This window comes from Anser cygnoides, chromosome 25, assembly GCF_040182565.1.
Source record: "Anser cygnoides isolate HZ-2024a breed goose chromosome 25, Taihu_goose_T2T_genome, whole genome shotgun sequence".
Classification (NCBI taxonomy): Eukaryota; Metazoa; Chordata; class Aves; order Anseriformes; family Anatidae; genus Anser; species Anser cygnoides.
In genome coordinates, this window is record NC_089897.1 from 228,385 (window position 1) to 246,641 (window position 18,257).

The window sequence follows — 18,257 nt, forward strand, 5'->3', positions numbered from 1 at the left end:
AATGCACATGATCAGAACTGATGTAGCTCATCTCTTGGATACAGAAAACAGGAGCTATTAGGCAGTTTGGGAGCTCTCATTACATTTGAGCCATGCTATGGTTTTTACAGAGTAGACTCTTCATGCAAAGCTTGTTAATAGACCAACAGTTTCAAAACTGATATTCGCGTCTCAAGTTATTACCAATCCACGTATAGGATGCAAGAAAAAAATGTTATGAACTTTTCAAGCTCCAGTTAGTTTTCTGAGTAAGCATTACAGAACTCACCATTAGGCAAGAAGTCAAGCTGCCATTTTCTAAGCTCACCTAGGCTGGAATTATATGCAAGGGATAGGAAAATAGGCCCCGCCCACCCGAGATGTGAGATGGTATAGAACAAAGTCACAGTTTCAAATTAAATGGAGACAGTGACCTGCACCTTACAACCTGAACAGCATTTTTAACAGCTTACTGTTACAGGTGTGTTACAAGATGTGGTGAATATAGGCTTTCTCCATACTGCAAAGTGCTTTTAACTGGAACCAGGATCCAACTCTAAGAACCAAGTGCATGTTCTGTAGTGCAAAGGTATAGCAGGTACTTGAGTTAAATACTGAACAACAAGTTGTAACCAAAACTTTAATCCCAAGGATCTCACAAAAAGACATTTTACAAGTGACATGAAAATTCTTGTACAGTAAAGAAATGTTTAATTCGTAACTTTTACAATGTACCATTACACATTCAACATCCACTCCAGGTGTCAGTTCTGTGGTACATTTGGTCTATTCAGAGATTCTGGAACAGATAGTCACACTATCATCTATTTAAGAAGTACTCTATAGTCATATTAAGTACAAAATTAACTGACCCTACAGCTAAAAGTTTATATGTCATATTATAAAGTAGCTCAGTTCCAGATAATGGAAGTTGGAACTAAAGCTCTGGATAAAACTGCAGCTCAGACATTCTCTTTACATGCCACTGGCTCAACATTATTACTTCTGAGAACTGTACTATGAAGCATCTACACCTTGTTCTACACATACACCAATCACTGCCATCATTCTGCAAACATCTTCATTGCATGCTTCCTTCCACAAGCTGAACCCCAGCAAAATACACCGCAAAATGTCAAGACCAGAAACATTCTTCTATCTATGCAGGACTGATTACCATTCAACACAAACAAAAACTTATGTATAAGGGTACATTGTAAAAAGTGATTAATAATACAAATCATATGATCTGCTTAGAACCATATACAGATTCACATCTTTACATTTGCCACCTGTTACAAGATACAATGAACAAAGCTCAACAGCTAAAACATTTTAAAAATGCACCAAGCTTTATGAAGTTTCAAAACAAAACAATGTTCTGTACATACTCCTGTCCTCAGATCTAATGACTTCCTGTACACAGCTCCTCCTTTAAGTCCTATTTCCTCTCATTTGACCTAGAGCGACTGAAGAAAAAAATACATTAGTTACTGAGTGCCAAGGGCAGCATATTTTGTTCCAAACCTCCCAGCCCAATTCAGTACATTACAGATAAGCATTTTAAAATACTGTTCCATTTATTAAAACATAGCATTTAATTCAAGGTAAAAACCCTCAGGCTAACTCACTCCACCACAACTTATCTTAGTATTACTAAGACAGGGAAACTGATCCGTTTTTACTGATCTACCCAAAAAGCCTACTATACAACTCATCCTACCTGCGAGACCTGGAAAAGGAACGAGAAGGCTTGTGATTCCTCTCCCGTGAGAGAGATCTCTCTCTTCTTCTGTCTCTGGAGAGGGACCTGTTGGAGATTACAACGCAAGATGATTGTAGCATCAAAACAAAGCTGAACTAGGTAGTTACACAGCTACCCAAAGACATTCCCTTCAGGAAGTTACAGTTTTCAACTATTCATCCAGGGAAAACCTTTCAAGGGTTATGGTAAGAATAATCGTCTTGTGCCATAAAATACAGATGAAGCTGTTGTTTACAAGTTATTCCTTTGCAGCAGTTTAAGCCTGTTCAGTCAGATGTCAAGTTACACCGCCACAGCATAACTGACATGGTACCAATATGTACTTAAACATCCTTTACCCTAATGCACTATCCCACACTACAGAAAAAAATTGCACAAACTGCGTCATTACCACCTAACACTTTGCAGTACATGACAGCAGAACGCAGTCACTAGCCAGTCTCTTGCTTATCACCTGTACTTGTGGCTCACAGCATCCAGAGAACAATGTTATCAACATGGAAACTTCATAAAAAAACAGAAGGGATGCTGGACAACTGCATAACAAAAACTTACTACTGCCATTCTTAATAGACTTTAATTGATAACCCTGGAATCTCACATAGCTATGTAATCATATTAACTAGGCAAGCAATGGCAGTACCAAAATTAATTTCTCCCATATATTGAGTGAATGTCTATCTTGAAATCTATTAATTAATACAATCCAAACATTGATCTGTTTGTTTCTTTTTAAATCCCTTGGACAAAGTGGTCCAATACTTAGTAATTGATGCTATGCATACCTGCTGCGGCTACGAGAAAAGCTTCTCCTTCGTGGTGATCTAGAACCGTAAAAAGAAATGTGAGGCTTTTTATCAATTCTTTTAGCATTAATAGGGTGAGGCATTTCCCAACTTGTCAAACTCACTGTTGGGCCCTGGGAACGTGCCAAGAATAACTGGCATCCATCATCCAGTAAAAGGCATGGAAAGATTAAGCAGTAAAACAAAGCTCAGTGTGAACAGCACATTTCCAACCACGATTTCACTTTAACTAAGAATGCTTCATAGCAGAGTTGTCCAATGCAACACTTCCATTTCAACTAAATACACTGCCCAGAACACCACACCAAAGTCCCACAAGTGGTTCCAAAAAATAGCACAGACCAAATGTTTTGGAACCCATGCAAGCCAAAAAGGTCCATGACAAGACATAAGAGATACCAAGTGGAAAAAAGTGAAAATGCGCTCAGTGTAAATATTGATAAACGCCATTAAGTGCTACATTAGAACTGCATATTTGTGATTGTCATTTTTAATGCCATAGTGTGTTTAGACTATTTTTTTTAAAAAGAAACTTAGCTTGGCCCAGTTCATCCCAAAAAGTAATTGTTTTAAGTTCTGAAAACTGTTAGTAAAACCATTTAAAGGTGATAGGATTTTTTTGGCAAGGAAAAGCTAAGTTTGTTAGAGCTTTATTAAAATTTAGTTTGGCATCTCACATGCAAATATACTGGGTTTTACATTATTCACGGTGTAAGAGTTTCCATATCACCCTTAAAAGTTTTCTCAAGCAACATATGTACGTTACCATTCAATTATGCACAGCCAGCCTTTGATTGAGAAAAGTAATTACTTATAAGCCGCTTACTCCTTATTTTAACCAGCAGTAAACTGTATAAGCAGGAAAAACTTACTAGTTTTTGGTTTCAACAAGCTAGAAATGGTGAGGTGAGGCTGCCGGACTGACTGCCAAGAAGAATTTGCTGAAAAGGTTTTGCCAGATGTTGCGTTGTATTTAGTTGGTTGGCGAAGGGGGTGTTGTGGATTTTTCCTGCTTTTTTGTTAGCCGAAGGCTGCTGCTGTAGTTGTTGTGAAGACATTTGGTAAATAAACAGCTGAGCTGATTGGCCGGGAATGTGTGGGCGGTCGAGGTGGCTGCTGCCGATTTGGTTAAGGTTGGAGAGAAGGCTGAGAGAAAACAGCATGCTCGGGAACCAAAGGGCGGTGCAACCTGACGACTGGCCATGCCTGGGTCATGTGAAACGACACCAGCCAAGCTGAATGGGGCGCGCTGGTCACATGACGCTGAAAGGGCTAGTTGGCTGGCTAATGCAGACTCAGAGGGTGGTGAGAAGAGACATGATGGTGACTCTGTAACGGGTTCATTTTTATTAATAGATGGACCAAAAAGCATAAAAAAATGAAAAACAAGCCATCAGTACAACCATCTATTAGCTAACAAATATTCCTAATGTGTTATTTTTCAACAGCAAAAGGGTAAGCTTGAAACTCTGACTTGTGAGGACTTCACTCACCTGCAACAGGTAAATTCAGTCCTGTAAAAACCACGTTGCAGACTTAACCACCAGACAAGCTAGTCTGGGTCCAAGAATGCGTCAGTTACCAGAAGTCCTGCTATATTTTAGAGCTGAATTTGCAAACCTCAAGTGACGGAATTGTCACATGATGCTTTAATTTCAAACTGATGCAAAAGTGTAAAGATTCTAGATGTTTAGAGCAACTGTTACTTGATCTATTATTAAACAGCTGCCTACTTATAAAGTATTTAAACTGTGCAAACAAAGTGGAGAAACATCTGCATGAAAATGCTTAGCTGCTGTATGTCATGTTTTGCCATTATGGAATAAAGGAAAGGAACAACCTAAGTTGAAGTATGGGGAAGAAAGGGAAAGTGTGACTAGAAGATGAGCAGATTTTAGAAGGAATGAGGACAAATCCAGGACAGAGGGCGCTGACTATCAACTTGCATAGTGAACCTAAGGACAAAAGCCAACATTCAACACAACTTATGTTCACCTTGATTTTGTGCCCTCCCCTTTTTTTTTTTTAAAGCATTCGGCATCTCCAAATTGTGATCAGATAGATGAAAGTTATCCATCCACATGCTTTTAAAATGCCTGCTTCTATGATGCTAAGTGGTAACAATGCCAACAGCTCTATGAGTGTACTTTGACCTAGGGTACCTGCGACGAGGAGGAGGACTTCTTCTGCGATAGTCATCTCGAGGACGTCTGCCCCAGGATGGAGGTGGACCACGGTTCCGACTCCGTTTTTCACCATTGGAGAGCTCAACTCTGACACGACACCCACAGAGGGTTCTGGGAAAAGAGGTTGACATTGGTTACCTTTCCAGGGACAGCTCTATCTTAAAAAAAAACACACCTAGAAAGTCAGAGGGGAAAAAACAAATAGACAACAAGGGTTAAAAGCACTCTGTATATACACATTAGCCAAGTATGCAGGATACAAAGTCTACAAAAGTAGCTACGGCATAAGAGACAGAAAGTCTGTCCAACTCTGAAAGCTCACTGTGCTATTAAGGCAGGCAGAGAAGGAACTAGGAAGTGTCTGATCAGTTTTGCCTCTTTACTGGACAACAATCTTGAATTTAACTAATGCAGACCACTAAGTACAAGTCACATCTAACTTAAGAGTTCCTTTCTAAAATGTAAAATTAACTGTCCCAATGCTATTTCTGCACTATCAAATAAAACTACTCTTGCAGCACTCCACAAATAAATACTGCATAACAGATGCGTCAAGCACTTGGTTGCCAGTTGAAGCTTCCCCATTTTAAACTACCGTAAGCCACAATTTCTCTTATTTTCATTAGGCAAACCAAACTCACAAGAAGCACATTTTACCTTCCATCTAGTTCCCTTACTGCATCAGCTGCATCTCGTGGATCTTCAAATTCCACAAAGGCAAAACCAGGAGGATTTCTTGCCACCCATACACTGCGCAGTGGTCCATAGTAGCCAAAAGCTCGCTCTAGCTCGGTTTTGTTGCCATTGTTTCCAAGGTTACCCACATAAACCTTGCAGTCCAGCGGACAAGAGTCACGATGCATTGCTAAGAAAAAAAAAGAAAAAAGAAAAAAGCTCACATATACTTAACAACCAGGAAGCATTTATTCATCTGCAGGAGAAATAACACAGTGAGTTGCTTTTCCTAAAAGTTTCAACAATGACAATCTGATAGGATAGAAACATTAGCCTCTGTGAACGTGATGGGCAAAGGCATGTTTAAAAGCAAGTAAAGAAGGTAGCCTGCATATCATCATCGTGAGTGAAGCTTACTATTTCGGGGATTTCAGTTTAAGTCTACGGTCACCTACTGCGAAAAGAAATGTTTCTCTGAGCCCCCTTCCTCAGCCCCGAGGGCAGGGCCTGCAGGGGGAGCGCTGCGCTGGAGCAGTGCTCCATTGTTCTCCGAGCAGGAGCCGGGGCAAGCTGCATACGCCGGGGCGAGAAGCAGCGCCATTCGCGGCAGAGGCCACGCCGAGAAGCCTCGCCGGACGCCGCTACAGCGTCTCCTCGGCGCCGTGTGTGCGGCGTGGGGAAGCAGCGCTCCGCCGGAGCGGGCGGGACGGCACCACACCACCCCGCGGCGCTTCCCGCCTAGCCACACCGCGCCTCGCCGGCCACAGCCGCGGAGAAAGGGCGGCGAGCGGGCTCTCCGAGGCGATCCGTAGCCTACCCGCCTCCTCCCCGCCCGGCCGCCCTCAGCGCGGCGGTAGCCACCGCCCGCGGCCCAGCTTTACAAAATGGCGGCGGCTCTTTGTTTGCCGCCACCAGGCCCCGCAGCTTCCATCCGCCCCGCCGGAGACGGGACCGCGGGTCCGCTCCCACCCCGCCCTCCGAGGTGAAGGTCCTCACCGATACTAAGAGGGAGGGCGCGCGAAAGGAGCCCGCGCTAAACTCGTAGCCGACTCGACCCTCAACGACACTCCCGCTCCGCTTTTCCTCACTGGACAAAATGGCGGCTGGCAGCCGCCCCGCCCGCCCTTTTATATAGGCAGTCACTTCCACACGGCGCCGCCCAGAGGCAAATCAGAAGGCGCAGTTACGCTGATTGACAGCTCGCCTTGTCCCACCCTCGCCCAGCGCACCTCTTCCCGCTGCCGACCGGGCCCGTACGGCCGCCCGCGGGCTGCTCCTCAGCTCCGGGAGCTCGCAGGCCGGTGGCCGCCCCTCCTGTTGAGGCCTTCCTCTCCTCTCGCCCCCAAATTTCTATTTAGAAACTGACTATCGAGGGAAGACTTATCTTTACCTGAGAAATAAGGAAACGGCAACAGACTCAGGCTATTTTGTTGGCTAAAAGGAAAAAGGTATTTTTCCTGATTGCTCTCTCAGACCCAGGTGGGATTTGCTCAATGTTTAAGTCATGTTTTTTAGCATCTTCCCCTAATCATTAGGGTTTTATGCTTAGAAAAGGTTCAATTCACTAATAGCCCTTTCTCCCCAAGGGAAGAGGCTTTAAATAAATGCATTGGGCAAACCAGTGTTGAGCCATACTTTTTGGTAAACCTTATTCTGAAGCACAGACTGAAGCACAAAAGAGAGAAGTGACTTACTTGGCACTCAGCAGAAACTTAGAGGATTTGAACCAAGGAATTCTGGTTACAGAGGGTGTCAGTGGTGTTGATGTGCTTTATTGAATTCATGCATGTAGCTAAGACATACCACATGAGTTTTAACATGAGTTAAAAAATAACTTGCTCCACAGGGGCTTTCCTTGGATAACACACCTCTTATTTTGGGCTATCAGATAATACGAGGAACCCAACCGGAACTGTTTCTGCAATAAAGGCAATAAAGGATTTATTCAAGAATAGGTTCACCTCCTGCAAAGTAAACATGGTATTCAGCACTTGTCTTGGACACACTACTTGTTCTATTCAAGGCACCTATTACATGGGCTTTGGCCCACCACGATGCTTTATAAAATCACAAACCGTAAGAAGCATGTCATCCCAACATAATAACTTTGCCATTTTCAGTTTGCTTTTGGCTTTATAAAGAAATTATGTGACATATCTATGACAAAAGATAGAGGTCAGAACAGAGGCAATCGTATTCTGCCAAAAAAAAGAAACCTATTTCCACAGACAGTTTTAGGATGCTTGAACACAGCTGCACGACATTTTAGTTATTCAAAAGCACAAAGTCAGCATTTTCATTGTTCCCAAAAAAGATTAAATCCACTGAATCCTGAATCCGCTCTGTGTCACTATATTAGTGCACATACACACATCTGTGAAAGCAACATTGTCTTCCATGACTTTCTTCCCTACTCCAAGATCATATGTATATGAAAAATCATGTTGCATTGCAATTCTCTTGGTTTTGCAGTAAGAAGGTACGATTCATGTGCAATAGTTGTAGGATACGTGTTAACTTTTACATTCATCAGATCTTCTATAAAAGGAAGGAGAGATCATTGACTTTATCAGTCAATATCAGTATTTAATCAGCTCTACGTTAAACAGTCAGGCCAAGACAGGATCCAAAAGAAGGCACCTAACACCTGCACGATTACTGTGAAACAGTCTTCCATTTTAAAATGTGGCCAGACTAAAATCTAAGACCAGACCAACATGAAGTAAGGTGTTACATCTGAGGTGCTATCATTGTTTCTGAGATTTAAATCTCACATAAGAAAATTAACATATTCTTGCCGTTATGGTTTGGAAGAAACTTCACCAATGTGAGATAAATGGAAGGGATATTTAGGAAGACAAACAGTATTTACAGCAGAATACGTCTATCAGCAGTAGGATCTTACAGCTCCTCCTCATGTGAAGCTAGATAACATTAACAAAAATACATATTTACTGGTTTGGTTGTATCTACAGAAAGGTCTTTTGCTAGAAAATGTCATTACATGTACACAACGAGAACTGGCCTGAGGGGATAAGCCTTCACTTCAGCCATAAAGCCTCACACAGTCATGTCTGAGCTAGCTTGTTGTGAAGTTCCTGTGGAATTCAACCCATTTTCATATGCTGCCAATAGATTAATTTTGATAAAGGCTATTTTCTTAAAAAAAAAATAAAAATAAGTGACTTACACTGGTCTGGTCTATAGATATATTAAAACCAGCTTGCATATTCTTGGGCATATTCTTGCCTCAGCTGCTCTTCTGTTTACAGGGTAAACGTTCCTGTTCCTTATTCCCTCACTTTTGAAACATAAAATTTTACACATTAATACTCCTGTAAAAGCTTTTAGTTGCGTGTCAGACCTCTGTTAAAGGGAGAGTGAAAAAACAGGCCACAATTTAATTTATACACCATAGACCTAAACTTAGACATACTCATCATCCAGTGCAAAGGCAGAGCATGCCCACTAGACTCAGCAATTGTGAATTAATCGGTGAGAATTGTATTTACTTGATTGACATGTCTCAATTATTTGGAGACTCTTAGGTCAGTCTTCATCCCCGTCTTTCCAGGTGTGAACTTTCTGCCATTGCTGAGATCCCATCTCCTTCTGCATATTTTACATCTGGGGGCAAGATTTTGATTATGACCCCAGAACCTGCCGCGGGGAGCCCTATGACCTTTGCATGTGACAACTGACACACCACTCCCTCCGGGCCAGTACACCATTTGCTGCCACTATAAAGAAATAAGAAACCTTGACCAGCTCTTGGCCCGTTTGGTCCATTAAGAAACACCTTCTTGGTCCTACAGGCATTAATGACTGGGCACCCCCTCTAGCATCGGTCCGTTTGGTCTTGAGACAAGATAGCTGATTCTCAGGTAAACTCAGGGCTCCCTCACTTCTCTGGCAGGAGTTAGGGCTGCCCCTAAGCCACAGCCCTTCACTGACATGGGGTCAGCACCTGCCTGCCCAGCTCCTCACCTGGCCCAGCTGAACCAGGACGAGGGCACCAGATGGCGGCATTCCCATCTGTAGGGGCTGGCAGGGGCAGATCCCACCATGGGAGGCAGGCCCCTTGGCACCGGGAGATACCCCTCCTCTTGTTTTGTTTTTGCTTTGTCGAGGTTCCCAGCACTTCTCCAGGTGTGCTGCAACCCTTTTGAGACAGGGCTAAGCTCACAGAGCGCAGCGGGTCTTACAGAAGTGGCACAAGGGACTGGAGGCTTTGCCTCAGCTTCACCTGAATTTGTTGCACGCAGAAAACATTCCATATTGGAGACTTTTTTGGGAGAAGGAAAAAGAATCAGACCCAGGCATGGCTCCAGGGCAGATTTTACAGGACAATATCATTGCCTTCGATATTATGTTCAGATAGAGCTGTGAGTCTCTGGCACTTCTGTAAGTCTGACTTGAAATCAGTAAATGGAAAATTAGATCTGTAAGCCTGACTCACTGCTGCTCAACTCTAATTTTAATCCCCTAGAAGATGGGAGCTCTTTCTGTGATGATGCAGTACGTAGTGGGTTAGGGGCTGAGATTTACAACTGCTCACATAGTCTACCTGCTGACTCTGGAGCCTACCCCCCTGCAAATGCAATTATTTACACCTCTCTGGCTTGCACAAAATTCCCCTTTCCCTCCACCAGAGAAGAAGGGAGGCTTGGATGGAGCCTGCTGTTTCAAGAAACTGGATTTCATCTCCCTTAAATGGTTACCAAGGTGATGCTGCTGCTGGCTCCTTCCTGCCGGGGGCAAAGGAATGGTGACAGCAGTAGTGATGAGGGTGTGGAAGTGCAAAAATCTCTGTGGCCTCTGGGTTTGCTGTGAGGTGTTATTTCCTCTCATCTCTCAACTAAAGAGGCCAGGAAGGGAGAGCAGCCATTCATTAGCAGCTGTTTCACCAGCAGCTCAGGGGAACTATATTTACCATCCAAGTGTGGTCAAACAGTTTCCTCTCAACAGGGTGGTGTCTTTCTTTCCACACACCACAGTGAACAGCTCATACGAATTTTAGTCTGGTAGGCTAAGAGCAGTTGAGGGGGACGGTGGCAAACAAGGTGGATTTTTATATGAGAGAAGCACGAAGTCTTCTTTTGCTGGTGAATAATAGAAAATAGCAAAAGGAAAAGATGCACCAGATTCCTCTGTCCATCTCCCTACAGAGGATCTCTCTTGAGGCAGTACAATTTTGTTTCGTTAAGTTTTAAAATTCCAGGCATGAGGATCCCCCTTGCCCTAACAAAGTTATTTGCATGTTTTCTTTGCTTTCTGTTCCTTCCCCCCATTCTTTCTTCCCCCTCAGCTGGGCCTCCAGGCTTTCTCTTTCCCTTTTCTTTCATGCTGAGCAGCAAGCCATATTCCCTTCCTCCCCCACCTGGCTCCCTGGGGAAAGGACTGGAAAGCAAAACAAAAGAATCGCTCATGAGGAAACCGTAATTTGCACAGCTCTCCTCACTCAGATGCTCCTACTGAAAAAGGTGACAAAACAGCAGAGTGTGAATGTGAAGCAGGCCTTGAGCCCAGGAAAAGCTAGAAGGTGGGAGCAAAGGCCTGTGAAGCCAGGACTAAAACCTTTGATGGCTCTGAGGGAGGCCCAAAGTAAACAAATTCCAATCAGATGGCTTTGTTGATTGCTTCCCAGGTAAAAATGGACTCTTCTGCACTAGACTTCTCAGGGCTCTTGGAGAGAATTATCTATACCATCTGGATATTTCACCTAGTAATGCTGCTCTTTGTACAATTTCTCCTTGTGAAATTAGCAATGTTTCCATCATAGTCAGAAATGTTAAGTATGTGTGTGGCTGTGGTATAAGCTGTGCAATCAAGACATCCTATGTTTTCTTTAGAAATACTGCAAACCATGGAAATTAATCCCTGCAAGCATCTGTTCCCTCTGTGTTGTAAGTGCCAATAAGTCCTTGCACTAGGTGATTCTCAAAGATGTGTCATTACTTCAGTACAGTCTGTCCTCATGTACACCTCTTTGGAAAGTTACTTTAACTCCTTGTAAGACGTTGGGTGCAAAGAAACATCCAGTGGAAGCATGTAGCCACGGCAATGCACTTTGGCCATTATAGAATGCTTCAAGTGCCCATTTACTGATCCCATGTCAGTTTCTCTGATCTACCTGCAGTCGCTTGGATTAATGCAATATTAGTTCTTCTAGTTGAGACGTCAGTAACTGCATTCAATAAAAGCCCATTATGTAATGGAGACTTGAAAAGTTCAGGGATAAATTAGACCAGATGTTTTGGACATGGCTTTGATCAATGCTTATTATTACTCCTTGAAGATGTAACTAAAGCTTTGGCTTCATGGACAGATAATTCAGTGTAACTGCAAGCTACCCTGGAAACTAAGAAGCAGATAAGAAGCAGACCTCTGCTTCAGCAACATTTAACAAATGTCATTTTTAATTGGTGATACACTCTGTATTCTTTAATGAGTGACACTCTAACAATTCAGACTCGTGTAATCGGGAATGGTTATTTGATTGCTGTGAAATAGTGGGGCTCAAAATATGCTGTCATGAGGAATATTATAAAAAGCAAGTTAATGTCCACAGAAGCTGCAAGAAAGTATGAGGTGGCAAGAGCACTGCTAACAGGGCCTGTCTCTGTTAGACAATGCATTTGCATTCACCTGAGACCGAGTTTAACAGGAAGGTAAGGTTGTGCCTGTGTGAAATGAATGGGTAGCTTACAACAACACTAAGCAAATTATCTTTTCTCTTCAGTCTTTCCAGGGATTCTTTCCTCAGAGATGACAAATGCATTCACTTTGAGAAATAGGGGCTGGTCCTCCTAAACAGACTAGTGGTTCAGCCTAATGGCCTGGTCCATCCACATCCTGAGCATCCAAATTCTATTAAAATTATCTGGTTAGAGATTATAAAGTGAGTATCAAAGTTTACATTTCATTAAGTTGCATGGTTTCAAATCATATCAAAATTTGGCTTTTTGCCTGAGCTACTACTTGCATTTTTATTGTTTAATGAGATGATAAGTCTTCTCCCTATCTCCTCATTTTCTGAGTTTTAAAACAAATGTTTTACTGCACAAACTGTTGATTTAAATGAAATTTGTACTGAGCATTAAAATCTAGTGGGATGTTATTTACAAATTCCTCAGATATTTTGCTAGTAATTGTCCTGTCATGCTAACTGTATGATGACTTGCATTACAGAATTCATCAGTATTGTTGATTCAGATTCCTCCTGTGCAATATTAGTGTCCTATACATGGGTCCAAGAGGACAGCAAAGGAGGGTCATCTCTTTTGCATACCAGAGATCTTTTTCTTGATCAATAGTGGAACAAGTTTGAATATTGCTTTACCATCACCTTGGGGTACAGTAACACTGTGTTAGAATGAAAAGTTCTCAAGAAACAAAACCAACCAGCCAACCAACAACAACAATAAAAACAAACAAAATCAGGAGAGCCAGGAAAAGTGTAAGATACTTTCCACAAGCTTGTGATCTTTTCCTTAGTCACAGCTGAACATTTTAGAATCCAAGATTTATTATCGTTGGAAACAGGGAGCTGTCTCATTTCACTGACATGAGAGGAAAAGTCTTAGTCACAAAGTGCTGTAGTGATCATTTCTATTGTTTCTGTGGTTTCTGGGCAGGTATAAAAGAAGATGAAAGGCACTTGCTGTAATAGCAACTGCAACATCACAAGAAGACTGGCAAGTAGACACATCTGTGCAGATCAGGACTTCACCACAATCTCTACAAGATCAACAGTAAGTAGATGATGTTACCTTTTTAAGTTGAAGATGCGTTTTAGTTATTACATAGTTTACTGTTCATCACAATGTTTTACCATAGTTTAACCACTGTGTGTGAGCAGGAGTTCTACATTTACATAGACTAAAATATCATACAGCATGTAAGCGTGTATGTATCTGTTTGTGTATGTAAGTGTATATATCTGTATTTAATACATATTTTAATTAGACCTGGTATGCATTTTTCTTTAATGTCTAGTTTAAGTTGATATTGTCCAAGGAAATTACACAGAAAGGAGTGGAGTAGACTTACAAAGAACAAGCTTAATTTTTCCAACCAAATGTATGACATAATTGGCTTTTTTATCCAGTTATTGATATTTTAATATCCAAATTTGTATAAAGAAAATTCATTTGGGAAGATGCTGATGGAGTTTTTTATTAACACAAACTGCTTCTATAAAAAAAAATGTATTTCTTCAAAAAATTAGTAGCCTTATTATATGTGAAGATATCTGTACTATTCTTACATAACATTTATATGCTGCAATTTTTGTTTTATTGTCCATCTAGGTTTTGATACAGAAATTAATACAGTATATGCTATTAAATAACTAAAGGGACAAGCTGAAGCCAATCCTAAAAGCAGGGTACAGTCCTTAGTGTAAAGGGTGTCAAAATTTTAGTGATAGACCTGATGCTATAGGAGCAGCAGGGTTGAAAAGATGGGTAAATACAGGCATACCAACAGCAGAGGCAGATATATAATTTAATACAGTTTTAATTTAGATGAGAATAATCTTTCTACATTTTGCAGTTGTGCCTCCTGAGCTAGAAATCCATTTCTTTATGGAAAAAAAAATAAAAAATCAAGGTTCAGTCTATTATGATCCTCATGCCCAATGGCTGATTTGTATGTCAGTAACGGCACTTGTATACTTGCATTGCTCATGGAAAAGGTTGCATTATTAAATGTCCGAATCCCCAGGACTGCTTTTAACTTGATCAGCATGGTCCAGTCTCAAATTCTTTTTGTTTTATGACAAATTTCTTATGCAGCAATCCTGATCTTTTTGTTACATTTCTGCTAAGTTTTATCATGAAGATCTCTTGCCAGTTCCAAATGAAATAATCTCTTGTGCCTGCAAATGGGGAAAGGATATTTAGGATTCTCAGCAAAGAAATGTAGAAATTTACCAGGAAATCTGTTCGTTGTTTACTGGTGTATGTTACAAGTCCACCTGTGATGTTCTGGGAGGTCCTGGGATGATGTAATATAGTATATTGCTCCACTTTTACTAGTGCTTAAAGGCTGAAATTCATGTTGCCAGGTGAACGAATGACAAGAGAAAGAAAGATTTTTGGTCATACTATCAACTTCTTGTCCTGTTGATCAGATTTGAAGAAGAGAGAAAATGTTCCTGCCCCAGAGATCTCTGCAGATGGTTACATTTTTGGCAATTATTTTTTTTGCCTGTTTTGCGACATCTCAAGACACTGAAAAGTAAGCAATATCATCCTTTTACTTAGTATCATTAGCAGACTGCTTGCCTTTGATTTAACAGGTTGTATTCTTCACTGCTGTCATTTACTCCAGGCATAGCGGAAGAACAGTTCTATGCATTTGATACTGCAACATTTTACTACCTTTTATGCAGTACAGATTTATAACAATTACATTTTTAGATTCATCAGTTATACCACGTTAAGTACATTTCTGGTGATGTTTTTAAACATGGTGCAACAAATCATGCAAGGATGTTCAAGGCAAGCCATGGAAATGGCACATACTAAAATCTCCTAATTAGGTCCCCACTCAGATCCAAATCTACAGTGGAAGCCTATAGCTGCAGCGAGCTCCATCTAAACAGTCTGAAACCAGAAATATTTGCACCCTAGAATTAGCCTGCCTTCCCTGGCTCAAAAATTTTGGTATGTCTTAAGAAAATAAGGATTTGTTTTAATTTCATGGACACCACTGATTTCAATTAAATTGCTCCTGACTTATAGCTCTAAAGGAAAGAGACAAATTCAACAATCCTAGAACATTACAGCTATGAAAGGGGAAGTTTATTCTGGTGTTTAGACCTCTGAAAAGAACTCAAATCTGGGAAAGATCAAGGAGCCCTCTAAGCCTGCTAAGGTCATTTTGTCACTGTCTCCTCAGTTTCGAGATATATATATATGTATATATTGTATATATATATATATTGTGTATATATATAATATATATTATATGTGTATATATGTATATAATACATATTGTATATATGTATATATTAAAGGCGATTCAAAGTATACCTTTTGGGAATGGCTGTATGCACATCGTTTCAGCTTCCCATCTTCAGGAACTACCTGGCTGCCTTGCAGGCTGTCCGAGCCAGCCCCTGGAGGTGTGCTCACTCTGCGGGCTTTGCATGGGTCAGGCTGGCTCTGGGCACCAGCACGACCAGTCTAGCAGTGAATGTGGCCTCAAGGCTGTCCTCCATATCCTGTGTAGGCACCATCAGTGCTCCTTCCTCAGCTTAGGGAAGAATCTAAGATTGATGGATGCAAAGCTGTGACTTTGAAATAGAAGCTTAGACCCAGCTGTGCTTGTTTGCTAACTGAACTTTTCCTTTCTTTGCAGTAAAAGAGCAGTGACCGAGCATCAGCTCATGCATGACAAAGGGAGGGCATTTCAAGGGCTGAAGCGCCTGATGTGGCTCCACAATGCTCTAGGTAGTGTGCACACAGCCAGCAGCAGGGATATTTCACTTTCAGATGCCATGTGGGATTCACAGAAGAGCCAAGATACTTCAGATCTCTACGACAGCATCGGCAGAGATGAGGCTTCAAGCCTGATGAAGCAACTGCTTGAACTGATAGCAAATGAGCAAGGCTTCCCCCTGTTGAAGAAGATGGATTTGCTGCAGTATCTGAAGACCCCAAAGGGTAATTGGAACCCACAAGACATTTTTGACCTCCTTCAAATCAAAGAGCTGGTCAGAAAGGGAAATCCTATTATCCAGCCACAGAACTTTTCCCACTAGCCTCAGTCCAACTCAGTCTATCGCTTTAGACATGTGATATTGTAAGGAAAAACTCTAGTGCAAAGGTGAACTGCAAAAGAAAAATGTTGCCCGTTTGTTCCATTAATTATTCCTAAGTGTTGAACAGAGAGCCTTTTAAGGAACTGGGTTCCCTCCCTAGCAGGCAGTTTGAGTACTGTGATTGTGAGATGCGGTGATTTTTAACAGGCCAGAAATCTTCCTTTCTATACCAGGGTCCTGTCCGTCTGTTACCAGTATGTTAGGGCTGTGGCAGCTCTTTGTAGACCCAAAGCTACAGCCCAGGCATAGCAGGAAGTCTGATTCATTAATCTGCATGTTCACAGGCTCATTTGCAGTTCACTGTTTTGACTTCTAAGAAAGCAGTTATCTCCTAGTAAGATTGTCTTCTATTTCACACCTGCCTGAAGTTCTGCCCCTGCTCTGCAGTAGTAAGACTCTCCTCACACTTTAGGTCTAAATGTTTATTTTTTTCCTGCTTCTCCATTGTTTAGAGTGTTCTAAGAATTCTCTTATCTTTCATGTTTTCCTTCAGGGGGGCAAACTTTTGCCAGGCCACAGAGGCAGCTCATCCCACCATTCCCAGCCTAAGCACTAGACATTCACCTTCTTCTGCTGGTGAAAGAGATGAGAATCAGCTTCCAGATTCCATATTTGAGCCTTTAATTTGAAGACTTTCTACCTTTTCCCTGTCGTTGTGAAAACCCCTCTAAGAGCTCCCACAGCGTATTACATTTTCTGGGCAGAAAAACAACTTTTTGATGCGACCTGCATTACCTGAAGGAGAAACAGATAGCACATGATTCTATTTTGCTATTCACCTTTAATGTCAAAGTGACCAGCTCTGCCTAAGCAAAGCAAGGACCAGTTTAACCGCAAAATCAGTCTTTCAGAAATGAAATCTGTCAATTGCGTTACAAATATACCTGCATTTCCATTACATAGGGACTATACACACCATTTTAAATCTTGAAATTCCTCTGCTGCTGATGGACTTCAACTGCATGTGCAGAGGGTATTTCTCAGTGATAGATTCGAACCCCAAGAACTCCTTGATGTTGTCAATAATAAAAACCTTTTCACCCTCTGCTTTTTTTTTTTTTTTTGGTAGAAATGTAAATAAAATGAAATAATCTTTTGTTAATCTCCACACATTTGGGATGAATACGGAATCACCTTTCTTTCATTGTGCTGTTTCACAGAGCTCTCCCCATTAGATTCCCCAAGGCCAATCAAACCATTACTAAAATGGGTAATTTCAGATGTTAATGATAAAGCAAGGGTTGGGAGCAGAAGCAGGCTCAGAGAAAAACAGACTGTACTGCCCAAATAACAGTTTTGTTGAGCTGGGCCGTGGCAGCCCTTTTTCCCCTGAACAAATCTCCAGACTGTTGGAGACTTCAGTCAGGCAATGACACCGAGACGACTTGACTTTGAAAAGCTCATAACTTCTGGGAAAAGGCCCTGTCCTGCCTGCCATACTCTGCAGGTCAGTCGACTTGCCCTCACGGATGTGCTTCCCTCAGCCCGCACGGCCACTTTCTGCGCCTGAGCTACAGGATGCCGAGGCCCTGGGATGCCAGCACCTATACCTGGTTATGCCTCACCGCTGCGGTCACCACATGGTGACGGAACGTATGGCACCCCTGAGGGGGCAAGGACACAGCAACCTTCCCTCCACCGCAGAGAAGCTGCAGGTTACGGTGCCTTTTGGCAGAGGCGGGAGGACGGGGCCTCCCGTGCCTGCATGAGCACTGCAGGCAGGCCACCACCTTATGGCTTGAAGCAGCCTTTCCTCTAGGCGGGCTCAAAGAACGACTTGAACCAGAATACGCGGATTTTATCGCCGCCCGCAGCTGGTAAAAGACAGCCCCCGGCCACGGCCCCGCCGGCCCCGCTCAGGCGACAGCACCTCCCCGCCCCCACAGCGCAACGCGCAAGCGCCGGGGAGCTCCGCCCCCCCCCCCCGAGACCGCCGCGCGCCTGCGTCGTGGGCGGGGAGCGTGGGGCTGGCGGCAGCCCCCGCCCTTGGGCAGCGGGCGGGGCGGGGGGGCGGG

The 18,257-nt window shown here is 42.5% G+C and overlaps 2 protein-coding genes across 2 annotated transcripts; one reads left to right on the plus strand and one right to left on the minus strand.

Annotated features, from left to right (window-relative positions):
• Positions 1-605: 605 nt before the first annotated feature.
• Positions 606-6,566, minus strand: SRSF3 (serine and arginine rich splicing factor 3). The gene is made up of 6 exons (XM_048054530.2): positions 6,408-6,566; positions 5,394-5,601; positions 4,713-4,847; positions 2,530-2,568; positions 1,703-1,789; positions 606-1,448 (listed from the first exon to the last, which is right to left on the minus strand). Exons 2-6 carry the CDS (start codon positions 5,597-5,599, stop codon positions 1,421-1,423), a joined length of 495 nt encoding a protein of 164 aa, XP_047910487.1. The 5' UTR covers positions 5,600-5,601; positions 6,408-6,566; the 3' UTR covers positions 606-1,420.
• Positions 6,567-12,075: 5,509 nt separating this feature from the next.
• LOC125181055 (parathyroid hormone 4-like) lies at positions 12,076-16,182 on the plus strand. Its single transcript, XM_048054531.2, has 4 exons — positions 12,076-12,312; positions 13,049-13,165; positions 14,482-14,654; positions 15,780-16,182. The coding sequence occupies exons 3-4, from the start codon at positions 14,566-14,568 to the stop codon at positions 16,180-16,182; spliced, it is 492 nt and encodes a 163-aa protein (XP_047910488.2). The 5' UTR covers positions 12,076-12,312; positions 13,049-13,165; positions 14,482-14,565.
• Positions 16,183-18,257: the final 2,075 nt, after the last annotated feature.